The sequence below is a fragment of the Leuciscus leuciscus genome (genome assembly GCF_965113295.1).
Source record: "Leuciscus leuciscus genome assembly, chromosome: 7".
Classification (NCBI taxonomy): domain Eukaryota; kingdom Metazoa; phylum Chordata; class Actinopteri; order Cypriniformes; family Leuciscidae; genus Leuciscus; species Leuciscus leuciscus.
This window is the reverse complement of record NC_138731.1, coordinates 33081932-33101780: the sequence shown is the minus strand read 5'-3', so window position 1 is coordinate 33101780 and position 19849 is coordinate 33081932. Positions and strand designations below refer to the sequence as shown.

General features: G+C 37.6%; 1 protein-coding gene and 1 long non-coding RNA gene across 10 annotated transcripts in view; one reads left to right on the top strand and one right to left on the bottom strand.

Annotated features, from left to right (window-relative positions):
- LOC309502862 overlaps window positions 1-9458 on the bottom strand; it is a 77183-nt gene extending 67725 nt beyond the window's left edge. Inside the window, exon 1 of the long non-coding RNA XR_014207419.1 lies at window positions 6274-9458. This is a non-coding gene — a long non-coding RNA (uncharacterized lncRNA). The remainder of the gene's footprint in view (window positions 1-6273) is intronic.
- dcaf6 (ddb1 and cul4 associated factor 6) overlaps window positions 1-19849 on the top strand; it is a 31032-nt gene that overhangs the window by 990 nt on the left and 10193 nt on the right. For 4 of the 9 annotated variants that reach the window (XM_082175409.1, XM_082175407.1, XM_082175411.1 and 1 more), the window contains exons 2-11: window positions 4188-4249; window positions 9466-9558; window positions 10127-10312; window positions 10416-10529; window positions 11505-11640; window positions 11967-12178; window positions 15726-15819; window positions 17767-17892; window positions 18070-18447; window positions 19613-19792. In XM_082175409.1, coding sequence (XP_082031535.1) covers window positions 4188-4249; window positions 9466-9558; window positions 10127-10312; window positions 10416-10529; window positions 11505-11640; window positions 11967-12178; window positions 15726-15819; window positions 17767-17892; window positions 18070-18447; window positions 19613-19792 — 1581 coding nt within the window. The remainder of the gene's footprint in view (window positions 1-4187; window positions 4250-9465; window positions 9559-10126; window positions 10313-10415; window positions 10530-11504; window positions 11641-11966; window positions 12179-15725; window positions 15820-17766; window positions 17893-18069; window positions 18448-19612; window positions 19793-19849) is intronic. The other 5 variants (XM_082175414.1, XM_082175415.1, XM_082175413.1 and 2 more) reach the window with 3 other exon arrangements.

The following is a 19849-nucleotide window of genomic DNA, read 5'->3' as shown; positions in this document are numbered from 1 at the left end:
GTTTACGAAGACCTTTTTAGGTGACAGCTGTCATTTGAGCTTGCACATAGGATAGGGACTGGTTAAAGATCATCTGACCTGTTACTCTGATGCTGATCTGTTTTCAGAACGGCATAATGGAATCGCACCAGTGTTAACATTTTGGTTAAGAATAGAAAAATAAAATAAAATAATGAAATGTCAAACTGATTGGCCTGGAAAGAGCTCTGTCTCAGATTTTCAGATTTAAAGGGAAGTAGGCTACTTGTATTTTGACTACAATTTTCTTCTTCCTTTTTTCCTTTTTAATTTTACCCATTTAAATTATGCATATCTCACAATTGCATATTATATCAAAAATGAAATAGACCAATGATTCATTAGGTATCAATGATTCATAAGTCCTTTGTTTCAAAAGGTTGTTTATGTTCCAAAATATCGAAGAAAACATTAATGTATATATGATTTTTTTAAAGAATTTTTTATAAAATGGCTTATAAGTGCCAAAAACGTTTTTTTGTTAGTTTTTTTTCGCCCTAACAATTAAGAGCAATATAATTTAAGAAGCATACGAAGAATCTATCTGTTTTGAAACATGAGATATTATTAGGTTTCTGTTTTTACTTTTTTATGCATGCAAATTTGCGTAATTGACTGTCAGTCTTTATGTTATTGAAGGGAATCATAGTGTGAAGAGGTTGTAATAGTCCATCAAAACACAACACTGCCACTGATTTGTTTTATTTTTTGATCTGTTATGTTTTTAATAACTTTAGACAGAAGGTTTTTCTTTTTTTACATCAGCAAGCTTGTTTTTCCACAAAATTTCACTTGTTAGTCATTGACTAACAAGCGCTTTTGATTTTGACACAAAACATGTATTGTTGTTTTGATTTTCAGTTACAGATTGATATGGCTTGCAGATATATTTTATTTATTGCCATAAATAGTTTAGCTCTTATTTATTTTTAGATCGAGAACCTCAGTGTTACCAAATCAGGATTGAAAAATGTTTCCAAAAAAGTTCATAGTTCACACAAAAATGTCAATTCTGTCATTTACTCACCCTCACATTATTGATTTTTTTTCTTTTGTAAAACACAAAATTAGTTAAATCATGGATTGTCCATGCTGTATTTTTCCATATAATGAAAGTGAAGAGGTACAGAGGCCTTTAAGATCCAAAATGACAAAAAACAACACAAAAAGTACCACAAACCTAGTCTATGATATGATGTTTGCACTATATTAGTCTTGTAAAGCCATATTATCGCCTTGTGTAAGGGTTAGGGTTTGAAACAGATCACTCTAAATTGTAATGTAGACATGCATTTTCTGTAAAGCTGCTTTGAAACAATATTGTGAAAAGCGCTATACAAATAAATGTGAATTTAATTTAATTGAAATGGTAGACAGAATTTTCATTTTTGGGTGAACTTTCACTTCATATTTTCAATTCACAATTTTGATTCAGTATTACCCTGTCACTGTGCCTCCATAAACTGAACATTTATTATAGGAATAAATAGGAATTGTGCTCATGGCTTGACAGTGAAGAGAATCTGACATTATCTGACCTCTAAAAGTCATTTTCACTCAAATCAGGCAAAAGAATATTTTACTTCACTGGTGAATAATATGTAGCTCTGTTGTGTAGTCAGACATCCCTCTCTGCAACATTACACTTGAGCTGAGAGACCTCAGAGAAGTGTCAGCCAGTCTTGGCAGACTTCAAAGCACGCTTATGTAATAGAATCCACCTGGTCTGACCCAAATATGTATTTTAAACAAGTCCAGCTCAGCTCATTTCTTCTCTGTACCCTAAAAATTGGATGCTGAATTCTGTTTGGTTAATGACTTGCTCCAATATGTTCAGTGTTTTGTGTCTGTGAGCTGTTTTGCTCTGGATCTCACATTCAGATAGTGATGATAGCATATCATTCAGAGTGTGCCAAATTTAGCTCGGCTCTTGTTCATATTATGAAACTTGCCAGCGCTAACCGTTAGAAACAAAGATCAGCCAAAAATACAACAGAGTATCTGTTTTATGCATTTGTGAATGGAGTGAGAGTAGATTTACATCCCTACAAATGTTCTCAAATTCTAGTCTACAAATCCCAACCCAGTCCAAAATGCTGAGATTTTGCATTTTATAAGTGAAAACCAGCTTTTGCTTTATTTTGGCATGTGTCATCTGCCAGTATAGAGGTTGTACTATCAATGCATAGAGCAATGTCATCTCAGGCTGTTGCTCTTCTCCAGGCTTGCACCATTGAAAATGTTTGGCCTAAGTTTGCCTCTTGCTATTTGTAGCTCCTTATTACACAGGCTGAAAATACAGCCATGGAAAGATCTGTCATTTACCAACCACACGCAGTTATCTGCTTGTCAGGAATAAAAACATAAATGATGTAAATGTTTCTTAATGCAAGAAGTGCCAGTTGTGGCTTGCTATTGTCGTTGTAGTGCACCAGCATTGTTGGGTCTAAACTACAGTATTTGCATGACAAATAAATCTATGGTATTTTATAAGAGATTAGACAAACAAAAACAAAACAACATCCACAAACTTGAAATTACCACATCAGTGTATGACAGGATGTTTTCCGTCTTTGGACAGCGACTCAGCAAATACAGGAGGTAACGTAATAGTGTTTTGGCATTTCTCCAAAGCAGTGAAGATATATCAGCAGCCATTAACAATCATTCCAGCCTCCTCAGGCACATAATATCGTTTTATACACACTCCAGCTTTGATTTACAACATAAATGCGCTTTCAACCTTAGATTAGTGTGCATGTTATTCATATAATAATTCATATTCTTATCCTCTGTTTCTCCTATACTCAAGACTCCATTTGTGTCTGATGCTCTTACCCTCCAGCAGTCTTTTTTGTTGATTTTTTTTTTTATTTTTCTTGACATAGAGAACCTTGTCTTGTAAATGACTTAAGAGTAAATGGGATATGCTGATCTTGTTTAAACTGAAAGGTGTCATTTTGGCAATAGTGGTTGACTTCCAACTTCCAACCAAAAACTGTTAACACTGTGGTGCTATCAACACATTGCTGTTGTTTGTTTGAGTGGCCTGATGTTTCAGCATTGGATCTACTTGCACTACCGTTCTTTAGGCCGCAAATCAAATATACAGTAAAAACAAATATTGTGACATAATATTGTCATTTTAAAAATAGAATTAAAATAGAATTTAAAATTTACATTTTAAAATGTAATTAGGGGTTCAAGCATGAAATGTTTTTGTAAAACTGATCGTGCAGGCCCTTAGCCTAGAGACTTGAAACCTGGCCAGATGGTAGGCCTCAATTTGGGGAGAACCTATCAGAGTATGACCCCGATTGGCCCATAGGTGGCACTACAGAAAAACCAAAAGTACAAAATCGAGTATCCAATTTCGATTTAGGCAGGAAACATTTTCTGCTATGTCGCATTTTGTCCAAAACCTACTTTTGCAAACTAGTCCCTGGTTTTTCGCCCGATCGGGACCAGACCAGTCTAGGACAATTCTCTGGACTCCCTAGATCAATAATGGAAAATGGTAAATTGCCTGTATTGGCTGTAAATGGTCTTTTCCATCTATGATGTCAGTGTTTAAAAGTTTGCTAAATAAAACTTTGTCTTTTGATGCTTATGTGCTTAAAGGCCTTAAATGCTTGAACCCCGATAAATGCTGCTTGCAGCTTTAATTTAATCTTGTTATTGCCCAGATGAAACAGTCATTACTCTAGTCTTCAGTGTCACATGATCTTTCAGAAATCATGCTGAATTGCTGCTCAAGAAACATTTCTTATTATTATCAGAGTTGAAAACAGTTGTACAGCTTTTTTGTGGAAACTGATACATCTTTTTTCAGAATTCATTGATGAATGGACAGTTCAAAAGAACAGCATTTTTTGTAACAATATAAAGGCCTTTATTGTCTAATTCTTGCTGAATACATTTCTTTCAAAATTCTGATGATGGGAAGAAACCTGTTTGGAAACAGTCAATTGTGCAATTACATTTGGTGCTGCTAGTAGCACAGAAATGACAGCTTTAAAGAGCTGAATTAAGTGTGTATTTAATGTGGGACACATCAGTTGTATGTCCTTGTGAATACTCTCTTGTGTGGTTTAACAGACAATGCAAATGACTGAGTTTGTAAGTGAGAGGAGATGCCTCAATAAAATGTGTTATTTCTTTTTCTGTAGGGAGAAAAGAGTTTGTGCAACGACTGAAGCTTGAAGCCGTTCTCAGTGTGCACGATGGATGTGTAAGTCACTAAACCCTTTGTTTCACCTGTACTCAAGTCTCCATTTGTGTCTGATGCTCTTGCCCCAAGCAGTCTTTTTTTGTTGATTAATTTTTTTCCTTGACAAATGTGCCTGTAGGAGAATGTGTCTGTCTGGGTTATTTTGTCTCAGGGGAATGAATCGTTGTGCTTGCATTGAGTGTGAGTGTTGTGTGTGCGTCTCTTTCTACCCACTTATCTGTGGCTCCTGTTCTTTATCTGTCAGTGATTTAAACTCAAAAGCTGATAGGCGCCAGACAGCCACCAGGGACGTCATTTTGTCAATGTTTCTTTACTGCTGGGACATGTACTCTATTTTAATTGCAAGTCTAATATCCGTTAACGGGCTTTAAAAAACTTGCAATATCGAGCTAGCGCAAGTTTTCAATTTGTTTGTATCAGTGAAAAGGATTCTGTATTTTACTACAGTATTTGAGGCCTGAACATGGGCAGGAACAGAACACCAAGGATTGTTCACAATAAGCAGATATAACACATCACATTTGTAAAACCCCTGCTGCTAAATGTCATAACTACACCATTTGGCTGCAATGAACATCTTTCTAAATTGACAGCCATAAAAAAAAAAAAAAAAAAAAAATGTATACTGTTATTGAGCAAAGATGCTCTGAATATATCAAAAGTGACTGTGAAGACATTTAAGCCCCTTTCACACAGAGATTCCGGAAAATACACGGATAAAGTAGATGGTAGATGGTGGTGGCGCAATGGATAAGACACATGCCTTTGGTGTGAGAGACCCGGGTTTGAATCCACTGTGACAATGTGTCCCTGAGCAAGACACTTAACCCCTAGTTGCTCCAGAGGCGTGCGACCTCTGACATATATAGCAATTGTAAGTCGCTTTGGATAAAAGCGTCAGCTAAATGAATAAATGTAAATGTAAATAAAGTGACCCGGAATTTGACTCGGATTCGTTTGATTTTGGTTCATTCACACTGCCGGTGATTTTCCGGAATCAGAGAGTGCGTTCACACACAACCCGTAAAAATCCCGTAAAGACACGTGACATCGATGTCTCAGCAGCGTCTTTGCTTATGAGCTGAGATTTCTCTCTCGAGAAACCACGCTTGTGCATTTTTCTCTGATTCGATCATAAACATGCGCGTTACGTACCGTTTCACAGCTGGCGAACGCAGTGGCGGAGCCAGGGGTGGCCAGGCAACGGCCAGCAACCAGTCTGGGGTGGCACAGAAATCTTAATTATTTTATCATAAAAAATAATTTGATAATGTATTGGACTGTTTTAGTGCCTACACAACTGAATAAAGTTCATTTGTACTTAATTGTAATTGAGATAGTAGTGAATTGGGAATCATGGAATACTGAGTGATTTTTATATTTTTTTATTATTACCCACCACCTCATATTAAAATGAATTAAATAGTAATAAAAGGGCACACACTATAGCTAAAGTTCAACTTGCTCAGTTAGATTGGTTCTGGTTCTCAAAATCTCCAATAGCTTGTTCTACATTGTTGCATCTTCATGGATGAGATAACATGCAGAACTACTGTAGTCCAAAGATTATTCAACCTTCAATGCGTTTTATATAATCAATGAACTCTTCAACCAATTCTGAGTTTGTCAAAAAAAAAGTTTAACTTTCTATATTAGTTGTCAAAATAAATAATTGCAACAGTTCTATCATACCTAAATTACAAAGGAAAACAAAAGTTCTCTTTTGAATCCCCATGTGCAAGAATGTGAACAAGGCGGAAGTCAACAGCACATAATGTAAAATGTTATGTTTTTCATAATGTAATGTAGCCAGAATGTAAAATTAGTTATTTTATGGATTTAAAAATTATCCATTTTTGTTTGTCCTTTACAAATTAACGCAAAATGAATGCCTATCGTCTAGTTAGTACAAATGCACAGTGCTCACATTTATTTGGACATTAAAACATTACATATCAGTTTGTGCCTTATATTGTGATCTCACATAGCAGACTATTTTAATCCAGACACATGTGACGCATAACAAATACATGCATGCAGTTTTGACGGCTTTAATCGCCTTTTTGATTCAATCAGTTAATTGACGACAACTACGGCAACAGCACGCCGCATTTGCGCGTGATGTGCGTACGGCAAGCACAATACAACAGCTGTCAGCCGTATGACAGAAAAGTTAGTTAGTTTTACTGACATTTGGCCTGACAACATCTCGTCATCTTACCGAAGATAGCCAACTGAATAAGGACAACGCCCTTTTTCTCAGCATCTGACAGAAGTGTCACAAGCTTTCACACACATCGTCTAAAATAGAAGTAGCATCAGAAAAAAAGAGAATTACGTTTGTTGTTGACTGCACACTATTCGTCTTAGGCCTACTCAAAACGGTCTTGCAACCCACCAGTTGAGAAAGATTGACTCTATATTTACTAGTGCGTATAACTGTCTGATGTTCTGCTGAAGCTCATTCGGCACTTGCACATTTCCGCACTCGTTTGACTTGCGCCTGGCGCTGAGGTGAAGTTGGAGTGTGCGTCTGAAAAGTCTCACGTTTTTTGTGGTCTAAAGCCGCTTGTCCACCAGCGTCTCGATTTCTGATGCGACGCCAAAGCCCATTAATTTCCTATGGAACTAGGTCAGGCAGCAAAAACGCCCCCGCAAAGCATGATGGGTCGCGTCGCGTCGATTTGGTCAACAGCGGCGCTGCAAAAAAGTATCTCGGTGGATACTTTATGCAAATGAGAGCGTCAAAACGCGGGGCAGCAGCTAATGGAAACTCGGCGGCGAGAATTTGTGTATGGGCGTTGCTATGGTTTCATATTTAAAGTACATTTTTCCCGGCGCGAAAAGCAGCGAAAACGTCACAGGCGTCGCGTCGGAACAAAAATTGATCGGACGCGACGCCAAAGCCCATTCATTTCCTATGGAACTACGTCAGGCAGCAAAAACGCCCCCGCAAAGCATGATGGGTCGCGTCGCGTCGATTACTTTATGCAAATGAGAGCGTCAAAACGCGGGGCAGCAGCCAATGGAAACTCGGCGGCGAGAATTTGTGTATGGGCGTTGCTATGGTTTCATATTTAAAGTACATGATGTCCGTACAATGTCCAGCCCACAAACCCCGCCCCCAAGCAGCGAAAACGTCACAGGCGTCGCGTCGGAACAAAAATTGATCGGACGCTGGTGGACAAGTTTTAAAAAACGCAATTTTTGTCAATAAAAAAAGAGACAGAAACAGCAGTTGGGAGAGGGGTGGCCAAGCTCCTGGCCACCCCCTAGCTCCGCCAGTGGGCGAACGATCCCGGCGTCAGCGTCATTATTACGGCTTTTGTTCACACAGCGCGCGTTCCGGGACTGAACACGGCAATGTTACTAGGTCCCCAACCTGGCATCAATCCCGGGTCGTATTTGCGTTCACACAGAAGGCGTTCTGGCAATTTCCCGGCAATTTCCCGAAATCATCGCGCTGTGTGAAAGGGGCTTTACAGTGTTACAAAAGATTTCTCTTTTTAAATAAATGCTGTTCTTTAAAACTTTCTATTCATCTAACAATCCTGAAAAAAATTATTATGATTTCCACAAAAACGTTAAGCAGCACAACTGTTTTTAACATTGATAATGATAAGAAATGTTTCTTGAGCCTCAGATCAGCATATTACAATGATTTCTGAAGGATCATGTGACAAGACTGGAGTAATGATGCTGAAAATTCAGCTTTACCATCACTGGAATAAATTACTTTTTAAAACATATTAAAATAAAAAACTTTTGTAATCATATTTTAATGTTTTTACAGTTTTTTTTTTTATCAAATAAATGCAGCTTTTTATCAAAATCATTTAAAAAAAATCTTTGAACAGTTTTTTGCAAGCAACATTTAAATATTAAATATTTCATTAAATTATAGCAGGTCTGGAGGACTCTAAAATGTGTGAAATTGACTTATATTTTTATTGTCTGCTTCCTTTCACATCATAGCTCAGAATAAATCCATTGAGACAAATGGAGTACTAACAGATTAAAATGACCGATCCGTTTTTTTTTTGTTTTTTTTTACTTAATTGTTATAAACATTAAATAAGCAAACCTTTATAAAAGTATAATTTATTGAATGAATGAATGAATGAATGTGTAATAGGGTTGCAACTAACAATAGATAATGATAACTAGTGATCTAGTCTATCTCTCTCTTTGTTGGGGCTAAATATTTCTCATAAATTAAAGAAAAATATGTGTTTGACCATAAACTGCCTATCATACATCTATTTCAATCCCTAAAAAGAACATAGAATTTGTATCTCTTTTTTTGCTTTATAAAAGCTATCCCTATTTGTAAAAAAAAATTCAGTTTATAAACAGTTTGTTTATTCCATTTGATCAGATGGCCTTTCTTTATGGCCTTCCATTTTCCCTCTTTTTAAACTGTGTCAGCTGGTGTATAAAACCAGGACAAATGCACACTGTGCATTTTTAACTTCAAGAAGAGATAGATGTCTTTTATCACCTGACTTTGGGGTAATGTTTCAGGTTCTGTTCCAGTGTTGCCTCATTATAAAGCAGACTCCCCGCATTCCCTAATGACACAGTTCAGACTGCTTTCAACACTTGTTATTTTAACATGCAATGCATCTTACTAAATCTAACACAATCTAATTCCATCTCCCCACTACACAAAGCAGAGCAGTAGAGTGAAAAGCGGAAGAGCAGAATGAGGGATAAATGCTTAATCCCTCCCAATGATGTTATTTTTGAAAGGCAGAGGTCAAAGGAAATGGACCCTGTGTGATGATGTTTGAGCTGCTCTAGAAAGGGGAGGAAAAGAGCGTATCAACCTTGAGTTAATGAAATATTGATTGCTTTCTCTTAAAGGCACAGGCAGCACACTCTACCTCAGCTCTAAAATGTTAAAGCAGGAATTTATGTGATGGTTAAAAAATAATGGTGTTATCAGTGGAGCTCAGTTAATGATGTCATCAAATAGAAACTTAGTGAAACACGAAAGAATAATTCTTCAAAATTGTGTTCCAAAGAAGAAATTACATGAGTTTTTGTGTCAGTGATGACAGAATTTTCATTTATGGTGAAATATTTCTTTAAAGAAAATGATGGGGACTATGCTAAATAATGGCACAGTTTATGGGACAGAATAATTAAGCTTTTCTTTTTTAGAGCAATCGATGTTGGTGTTCATAGCAGCTGTTTTTCGTGTTTCTTTAAAGGTTAACACCATATCCTGGAATGAAACAGGAGAATACATCTTATCAGGTTCCGATGACACTAACTTGGTTATCACAAACCCTTACAACAGAAAGGTAAGTTAAAGACAAAACTGCTACAAATAAAACTGCATTTCACTTTTGTTATGCATGCTACTGTATGCATTTTATTACAATAATGGATTATTTTGAATCGCTGGCATACAATCAGTACCATATTGGTAATCGGACTATATTAAAGTTTTTTGATTTATCGGTATCAGTCGATATTGTATAAGATTACCTCTATTTTAGAGGAAATTTAGATTACCTTTGCCATCATCCAATGCTCACTTAAAGTTGAGTTATTTTAATGATTGATTTTAGTTTTTAGCATTTTGGTTTTTTATTTTTTATTTAGATAAAACACTATTTGGATAAAATTATATACAACACAGAATATAGAGTTTTTAATATCAGCCATTTATTAGTCATTGGCCATAACATGAAAATTATTATCTGTATTTGTATCAAGCAGAATTTTCTAAGATATCTAGAAAGGTTAATGCGTTGAATGCTGATCATTTTAAAATATCAAAGCTTTATTAAACCAAACTTGTGCTAAACCGTGGCGTATTTGTTGACATGTTTGTTCCATTTCAAATGGTTGTGCTTTTTCCTTTAGGTCAAGACGACTATTCGTTCAGGACATCGGGCCAACATCTTCAGCGCAAAGTTCATGCCCCACACTAACGATCAACAGATTGTGTCCTGCTCAGGAGACGGCATCATTTTCTACACACACACAGAAAAGAGCCAAGAAATCAACAGACAGTGCCAGTTCACATGCCACTATGGCACTGCTTATGAGGTAAAGGTGTTAGAGGAAATAAAATCCACAAAGTGTGCTTCTCAAAGTGGTGAGGTGGAGGTTGACGTCTCACATATTTCTTACTTTTTGTTTCTGTCTAAAGATAATGACGGTGCCAAATGACCCCTATACCTTCTTGTCCTGTGGAGAAGATGGTACAGTGAGGTGGTTTGACTTGCGGATGAAGACGAGCTGCACAAAGGAGGACTGTAAAGATGTAAGAATGCCTTGAACATGTTGTAGATACATACATCACCAAATATACCCAAAGGCTCAGCAAGTTTCTTCCTGGTAGTGCTCTGGGGAGGGGCTGCTGTACTGATCTGAAATCAGGCTCCCCTCCCACATCCCTCAATGTCACCAGTCCCGCTGGTGAATAACACTGATGCAGTGCTGCATGCACCTCAGATGTATTTCTCGGGAAGCTGCCTGCAACCTCGATTTCTCAACCCACAGAGCGTGTGCTGTGAGGACGGTATTGGCCTGAAGGCATGATTGCTTTCTGTTTCTATCAGAAGGCATTTGTTTGTAAGACAGAGACAACACACTGTTTGTACTCTGCTTGTGTTCTGCCAGTAGTAGAATCAAATAGATTTAATATACAGTACATGTGAAGTGGGATTTGAACCAATGAGATTTTTGTGTGGGCGGGACTATATTATATGCTTAAAAGGTGTGCTTGTGCTATAAAAATGAAATAATAAATAAATAATAATAAAATAAATGCCATATGGTTCGGTATTTTGTTATCTAATGCCTTCATCTGTGAAGATACTGCAAGGTATGGGTATTTTGGGTATATAAAAATGGGTATTTTAAATTGTAATAATATTTCACATTATTACTGTTTTTACTGTATTTGTAAATACAGTGTGCATGTAAAAACTTGGTGTGCATAAGAGACTTGTTTTAAAAACATTTTAAAAAATCATGCCCTTTTGAAAGTTAACCAACATTATTGGTTATAATCCAAATGATACTCTCAGCCAATCAAAAAAAAAAAAATTGCCCTATTTGCCCTTTGTGTTTGATTCACTAATGTTTATTTAAAGATGTCCTGATAACCTGTGCTGTGGTTTTCAAATGTTACATACCACATATTTATTTACTGGTGTTTGTCTATTTGACGTCATTCCCCACATTCTCTCTCTCTCTCTCTCTCTCTCTCTCTCTCTCTGCTGTCCCTTATCAGGACATTTTGATTAATTGCCGGAGAGCCGCTACCTCAATATCCATTTGCCCCCTAGTCCCCTACTATCTTGCTGTGGGCTGTTCAGATAGCTCCGTGAGGATCTACGACAGAAGAATGCTGGGAACAAGAGCTACGGGTGAGAAATGGTTCATGTTCATCATTTCAGCCTTTCTTTAAATCATGTTTAGAGAGGAACAAATACCCTCCACATGATTTCACAATCTTTAATATTTAGCATTAGGAGCCAGATATGGATCTGTGACTTATACCACAACGAGAGGTCTTGAACTCTCAGAGCTCATTTGAGAAGGATAGCTTATATTTTTAAGTTCTCCTAAAGATGACTTCACATTCTCTGAATCACCCAAAAATTCAGTTCCTACTTTAAGCTTGTTTAAAATATTAAGCTAAGTTTTGAATGTTGCATCATGTTGTCTTATAAATGTTTTTCTGTTTCGCTAGGTAACTACATGGGCAGAGGGACGACCGGCATGTGTGTGCGTTTTGTCCCAGCCCACCTGTCCTCCAAATCCTGTCGCGTCACCTCTCTGTGTTACAGTGAAGATGGACAAGAAGTGCTGGTCAGTTACTCCTCTGACTACATCTACCTGTTTGACCCCAAAGATGACCAGGCCAGAGAGCTCAAGGGCCCTTCTGAAGAGCGGCGAGAGGAGGTAAGCTGATATCAGCAGGATGTTCTTTGGCCATTTTAACACTAGAGCTTATGGTGTGCACCTGAGGTAATTTGTTTAAGAGAAGAGTTAATTTACTAAATTTGAAAAACCGACAGATAATTCAAAATGCTTTACATCATTTTAGAGAGATAAAAATTAAAATATTTTGTCTGTTGCATTTCCCTACTTCAGAAAATCTCCCTCAGTACGGGATGCTAATAGGGATCAGAAGTGAAGAAAAGTAGGGGTTTAAAGCACCCTGTGAAAATAGGCAGAGAGAAAGATGTGAGGGAGAATTTGTGGAAAGATACGATAGATTCCAAGTGCTGACTAGTGGAATAATTTATGGAAAATATTTAAATCGGATAAGAAGATCACAAGAACATAGTGTCTCTTGTGTTTTTCACATTGTGAGAGCAGAACAAAAAGGAAATACTCAAAAACCCACAACACAGAGCTTGATTAGACTGAAATATATCTCTTGCCACAGAAGTTCTTGTGATATTAGTCACATTACAAATACCAGACATTTCAGTATTTAACAGTGAGATAGTTAACTTGTGGTCTGTTATACAATGATTTAAAGTCACCATGAAATCCAAATTGACAGTTTTTATATTTTTTATTAAATATTGCAGGATGCAATTGCAAACCATAACGATCCATTAATCTAATCAATTCCTGATGGACAAAATCAACATTTTATTTTGTTCAAGAAGCCGTTTAATTCGGATATACATCACAATAGGGAAGAAAAGACTATCTTAACTGACATTTCATGCTGATTTTAAACTAAACTTTTAAAATTAATAAATTAAATTTACGCAAGTGTGAACCTGTAGGGCTTTCTGTGCATATTGCGAATGAGCACAATACGAATTTAAAGTGAACTGAATTAGTATGTGAAAGCATCCCCCTACACCCTCTCAGTATGTGTACTCGACTGCAGACACCAGAGTGCCACTTCTTAACTTTAAAGCATTCAGACTATATTATGTAATCAAATTGCAACCTTTCGCGGTTTATTAATCGCATAAGATCAAATCGCACTTTCGATTTTAATTCCATGAGATGTGAAGCCCTAATGGAAATGGAGCCAGACATCTGAAAGTCAAGAGCGACTGGTCTGGGGGCAAGTGTGTGCAGTTACTGTTCTTGCCTAAGGCAAAAACTAAATAAAGGACTTTTGAAGTTCTCTGCGCACTTGTCTCATGTACTCTGTGTAATCCTCAGCAGTATTGTGCTTCAGTGATGCAGTTTGAAATTAGTTTTTTTAGAGAAGTGTCAGAGAGGATGGATCAAAAGACATTGCTGCTTTGGTTTAGGATGTGGATCACTGCTTGTTACACTTCTGAGTGACATTCCCCTGTTAAGACTAATTGTGGCCAGGGAATGAAAAAATGATATAGGGATATTTATATATTAAAAACCATATTAATGGTTTTAATTGATTTATTCTGCAAGTGAAATTGTGCAGTTTTCGTGGCCATTCCTTTACTTTATGTGTAAAAATGTTTGAGGAAATAAATGACTGAGTGCGCCTTTAAGGGAATGAAATGGCAAAGAAAGTTAGACAGGCTTTGCGATTGGTATACCATGTACTAACCAGGCTTGATGCAACACGTTTCCAGCAACAAGTAATTTCTCTGTCACAATGAGTAGATTTTTCGCAACCAGAAAAGACAATATCAGCCAATCAGCCAGAAGCATGACGTGCCCCAAAAAAGTATTTTTCTCTTATGCTCACCGAGGCTACATTTATCAATAGTAAAATAAAAACAGTAATATTGTGAAATATTATTACAATTTAAAATAACTGCTTTCTATTTTAATACAATTTCAAATGTAGTTTATTCCTGTGATTGAACACTGAATTTTCAGCAGCCATTACTCCAGTCTTTAATGACACATGATCCTTAAGATCATTCTAATATGCTGATTTGGTAAAATAGAATAGAACATTATTAATTGCTTTACTATTACTTAATCAAGTCTCTTTGATCTAAACTGCCAGTCTACAGACTTGTGTTGTGTTGGGATAGTAGTGGTGAAATGTGCTGGGTCACCGCTCTGGTCCCTTCAGCTGTCGTACGGTGTGATCAGCTGTGTCCGGATCCCCCGCGATCACATTCCTTTCCAAATAGAGGTGCAGAAACACGCAGAGCTCCACTGCCGAGACAGAAATAGGCACCTAGTGCACAATGACTGCCCAGCGAGAGCGAAGGAGGTTCCGTTGACTTCAATAAATCTTTGCTACTACAACACCAAGATTTTAATCAATTGTTTAGCGATCAGTGAATGTAGAGCTGGTGCAGTGTCAAATTGTTGAGGGCTGAGTATGGTTTACTTAAGAATGGAATTGTGTCCAAACAGAATGGAGGTTAACTGCTGATAAACTAGGTTAAATCAATCACGTATTCAAATTTACATTTTAAGTATAATGTTTATTTATAAATGGTCTTGTAACAGAGCCATTCTGCAAGTTTTACTCAAAATAAACAGCACCTTAACCACAAGCACCTTGACAGTCTGCATGTGTCCTCTCCAGCCTCTTAACAAAGTAAAAAAAGAATAGCTCATTTTATCCCTTCATGTGAAGTGGGGAGAAGCTGCAGTGCTCATTATTATATTATTTTTAGAATGAACACATTGGTCTCTGATGTGCTCTGTTTAGTCTAATGTGGCTATGTTAGAGCTGGTGCTTGTCTTGTTAATACACCCGGACACCCAAAATAGAGTGTCCTGACTGACTGAGATGGTGAAAGTTGTGCGAGGAGTGAGGCACGTGGAAAGGTGGCCTCAATAGTTTATCCTATCACCATCTCAAGGTCTTACATTTTTTCAGACCACGGACCCCTTGTTGGATTGGATACTGTTACACAATGTATCAGATTTAGTGTTGAATTTTAAAGGGATAGATCACCCCAAAATAAAATTCTGTCTTCATTTACCTACTTTATTCTGTTGAATAAAGTTATAATTTTTTTTGGCCATACAATGAAAATCAATGATATCCAATGTTGTTTGGACTCCACTGACTTTCAAAATATCGTCTTTTAATTTTGAAAGACATGAATATGATTGAATAATGATAAAATATTTTGTTAGTGTACTATCCCTTTTAGGGCTAGTCTATAAAAGCATATGTATTGTACAGTATTAATGTATTTACAAACTTTATTTTGCTAAAGCCATTAAAATAAGCAATATTGATGTACAGAGTCATCACATGTTAATTGTACTACATTGTAATTGGTGAAACAAACAGACATTACTTTAACTTCTCATGTTGAGCTTTGGTTGAAGTGAACTTAATATTGTAATTGAAAACCATGTTGATGTTCTGTTTCACTCTGTAGGGTTGGGCATCTAAACCCTCCTTTACCATTATTAGACTTGCCCTCATATAAATGTATGTTGGTCATTATTCCTGCAAACGTGCCAGTCTAGATAAGTGATGTCAAGGCTCGGGGTGGAGAGTGTTATTTTTAGGGCGTCTGAGAGGTTTTGACTGTGATTGGCAGCTTGTTGATGTGTGTTCCCACAGCTGAGGCAGCCGCCGGTGAAGCGCTTGCGTCTGAGAGGGGACTGGTCAGACACTGGACCGCGCGCTCGGCCTGAGAGCGAGAGGGAGCGTGATGGTAAGATGAGAACACGCAGACATGCCCTATCGATGTCACAAATTCTTAAGGCTGCGTTTACACTTGGCATTAACATGCGATCACCGTGATCCAAACAAGCAGATCTGATCATCAGCCAATAAGCACGTTTACATTAGTTCACAGATCTGTATCTGGGGAACTGATTGGATTTCTGTTACCTGCACAATATTTAAATTAGGTCTGCAATAGGCCTTTGTCGTGGAGCATAAAACAATTTTTGCTTTATTTACAATTTGAAATTTTCGCTTTTATCAATGGCAGTGCCCATATAGCACATGATTTTTGTGATTTGTTCATACAGTATACAATCTCAAATAGGGTACTTAATTTACCAGTTTCCAAACATTAATCTTGCATGATGAAACAAAGAAAAATTTTATTCCGCCGCATTTCATTCCATGATCGAAAGGAGAACGCGTAAGCTACTGTATAAATATTTCTAGTAGTATATAATAAATATTTCCAATATATAAGTTGATTATTCAAAAATAACAGGGTTGATCATGTTAAACGAGTCATATCATCCGGGTTTACGTGCTAAGATTGTAGCTGCAATGCATATATTGTAGACAGAAATTAGATATTATTTATAATAAACATGGTGAAACAAACACATATAACATTAAAATCACAACTGAATACACCGGCAGCGCTGACAATGACCTCATTCAGATAATGTTGCACAATTAAAATAAAAGATGACACAGATGATATCATGTAAGTGTAAATAACCAGTTTTAAATTATTGTCAGCTTGAAATACATTTAATTTATTGTCAAAACAGCATCCAGCCATTATTTTCCAACAGCCTTAAGAGAGAGTGGGCAGAGATTTATATAACGTCGAACTGTGAATGCAGATACGATGGCTAGATTGCGTTTACATTACACTGAGATTCGATCACAATCTCGACTACCTCTGGACCAGGACACACTGATCCGATAAAATTCCGATCAGAAACGCGATTACACTTGTCTTTTCAATGTGTATGTGGACAACATCCGGATACAGGTCGCATGTTAATGCCAAGTGTAAACGCAGCCTAAGACACAGCAGTACGGATGGTGCATAAACACGTGCAAATAAACACAGAGGGCTCTGTTAAAAGACAGATCTTCAGATATGAGTGTTCTTATATCAGAAATCACAAATCGTTGATTGATTTTAATAGATGTCGTATTTTCCAGCTGTTCCAAGGGTTGGGAATTTGTGCTTGCAAGGGATTTAGCAAGAGTTGAAGTATTATATTTCTTCATGCAAGTCATCCCTCACCATATTTCATACCTATAATCCCCTTGCTCATGGCTTTTTGTGGTGCTTTGTAGTGAAACATTGTAAATTACTCCACTGTAATCACCAAAAACAAGGTTAGGTTTATTTCTAAATATCATAGTAAATCCAAAATATTATTATTGTGTTCTTATTTTATTTTAATTTTTTATGTTATTATTTTATTTTATATTGTATAATTTTTATTTAATTTTTTGAAAAGTTCAAACGTTAAAGACCATCTTTGCTGAAGAATGTATCAGAGTAGAAACTCCTGATTTACCACAACTCATTTGCACATCCACTTCATCTCCAGCTGTCTCTTCTATGAACAGAACTGTTATCCGCACTGGCATTCTCCTCCATTATTTTAACAATCTGAGGCCCTCAGTCTCCAGTGTCTCTCAATACATCTTTAATCTCTCTCAGTACCTCCGACTATGAATATCAACAACACTCACAGTCCGGGGAGCTTGTTAGCTTTTCACAGGGTTTTAGTCCAAAGACTGCTTCACTTCACTACTTCCCGGTGTATTGCAGCGAACTCTTGAAGCGAACAGCAGGCTTCCAGTGCTTCTGCTTTCTGAGAGTGGAAAGATTTGAGGTTCTTCTGATCTGGTTTGATATTGATTATGAAGAGATATGTTGTCTTTGCAGGAGAGCAGAGTCCAAATGTATCGCTCATGCAGAGGATGTCGGACATGTTGTCACGCTGGTTCGAAGAGGCCAGCGAGGCCCAGAGCAGCAGAGCACGTCCTCAAACTCGACCCAGAAGTATAACAGGTCAGGTCCACAATGCATTGAACTCTATGGAGACAATTTCAACTTTGATCTATTTGTTAATTAACATCATCCATTGAATGGTGCATTGAATCATGTGCACAGGAAAGGGTGTAAAGTCTTTAATTAAATGTCCTCTACTTAAAAAGTTAAGCTCGAGGTTTAATGATTTGGCTTCAGGTACAGCAGCTCGACCTGAAGGGACGTTTGCGACCTCGGAGACGCACACTCAGGCACAGGAGCCTGCTGTGGTGTCGGCTGAAAGAGTGATGGAGGTGGAGACGCCAGCCACTGATGCTGTACTCGCACCTGCTGCTCCTACTGCACCTGCAGAGCCTCTCCCCAAGTCTGTCTCCTCCTCTTCCTCCTCAGGCTCCTCCTCCACGGTGACAGCTCCTCCCCCATCTAGCTCCTCCTCTATGGAGAGCGGTGCATCCTCCTCTCTCCTCTCCTCCCCAGACACAGAGCAGAAGAGCCAGGATGAGGTTACGCCCACTCCCTCGGCCACACCCACTCCTTCAGCCACACCCACCCCATCTAGAGAGGCAGCTTTATCTGGTAAGATGACACATCTTTTAGATTGCATTTACATGTTATGAGACAATGAGCATGTTTACATGCACATCATTTGCCATTTAAAGTACTTATTATGGTTTTATTCAGTTATATTTACATTCTCTATTAAAATATTCCTCTATACATATTAATCAGCAAGCATATACTATGCCATTCAAAAGTTTGGTGTCAGTAAGATTTTCTATTGAAAAGTGACATTAAAAACATTTATAATGATACAAAAGATGTCTATTTCAATTAAATGCTATTGTTTTGAACTTTCTATCCATGGAATTCTGAAAAAAAATGTATCACGGTTCCCACAAAAATAATAAAACAGAACAACATATTAAAAGAGTTATTTGTGATCACAGTAATTCTGTTTTACTGTATTTTTTTGGTAATATAAATACAGCCTTGGTGAGAATGAGACCTCTTTCAAAAACACTTAAACAATTTACAGACCCCAAACTTTTAAACTGTGTTGTTTATTGTTTTAGGTTCATTTCTTTTAATGTTTTGGGGAGGAAAAAACACCAATGTTTCTTCGATGGCTTGGTTGTTTTCCCCATGCAGCTCCCTAAATTACATTAGACATTGGCGCAATCAGAATTTTCTTGTGCATGTAAATGCAGTCATTGTATCTGCTCCATAAATATGATGTGGTTATTATGAACTTTCTAATCAAATTCATCTCATTCAGTTTTTATAATGGGTCCATTTATCAGCTTTCAATCATCCATCTCTATGTGCTTCCTTTTTTAAGGCCTTTCTTTGTGTTTACCGATTTATTGTCCACAGGTGGGGTTTCTTTCTTGAACATTGAGTGCCCTTAAGGCCTGCATCAACAATCCCACAAACAGAAGCAGGATGAAACATGTAGCCTTCTCTTATTTATGGAATGATAAATCCTTCCTATTTGCTCATGGTGTCATTGCAGGCATTTTTATGTGTGCGTTTCCATTAGAGTTTAAAGCACTTTTTTTTTTTGCGGCGGGTGATGAAACCCTGCAGTCATTTCTGTCATCACTCAGCCTACAGCTTCAATCTTTAATTTGCACTTTTACCCATCATTCCTCCTTATCTATGATTTGACTCTCTTCTTTCCCCCCTTCCCATCAATTTTCCCATCCTGCCCTTCTCTCTCCCTCTGACGCCACATTGTCAGAATATGGTCCTCACCGGCTGCCGGTAAGTTTAGTGTGTAGACGTTTGCAGAGACTGCTTCTCTTGTCCGACCCCCCTGGACAGGGCAGACGCACAATCCCTTCTATACCCGTGACCTCCAGCCCACGGAGCTCAGCCCACCCGGCTGCTGCTGCTGCTTCTGACACAGGCCCTCCTCCAGGTTACCGTCCCCTCATAGCCCGCATCCCCGCTCTCCTTTAACCTCCTGACCCCTCTG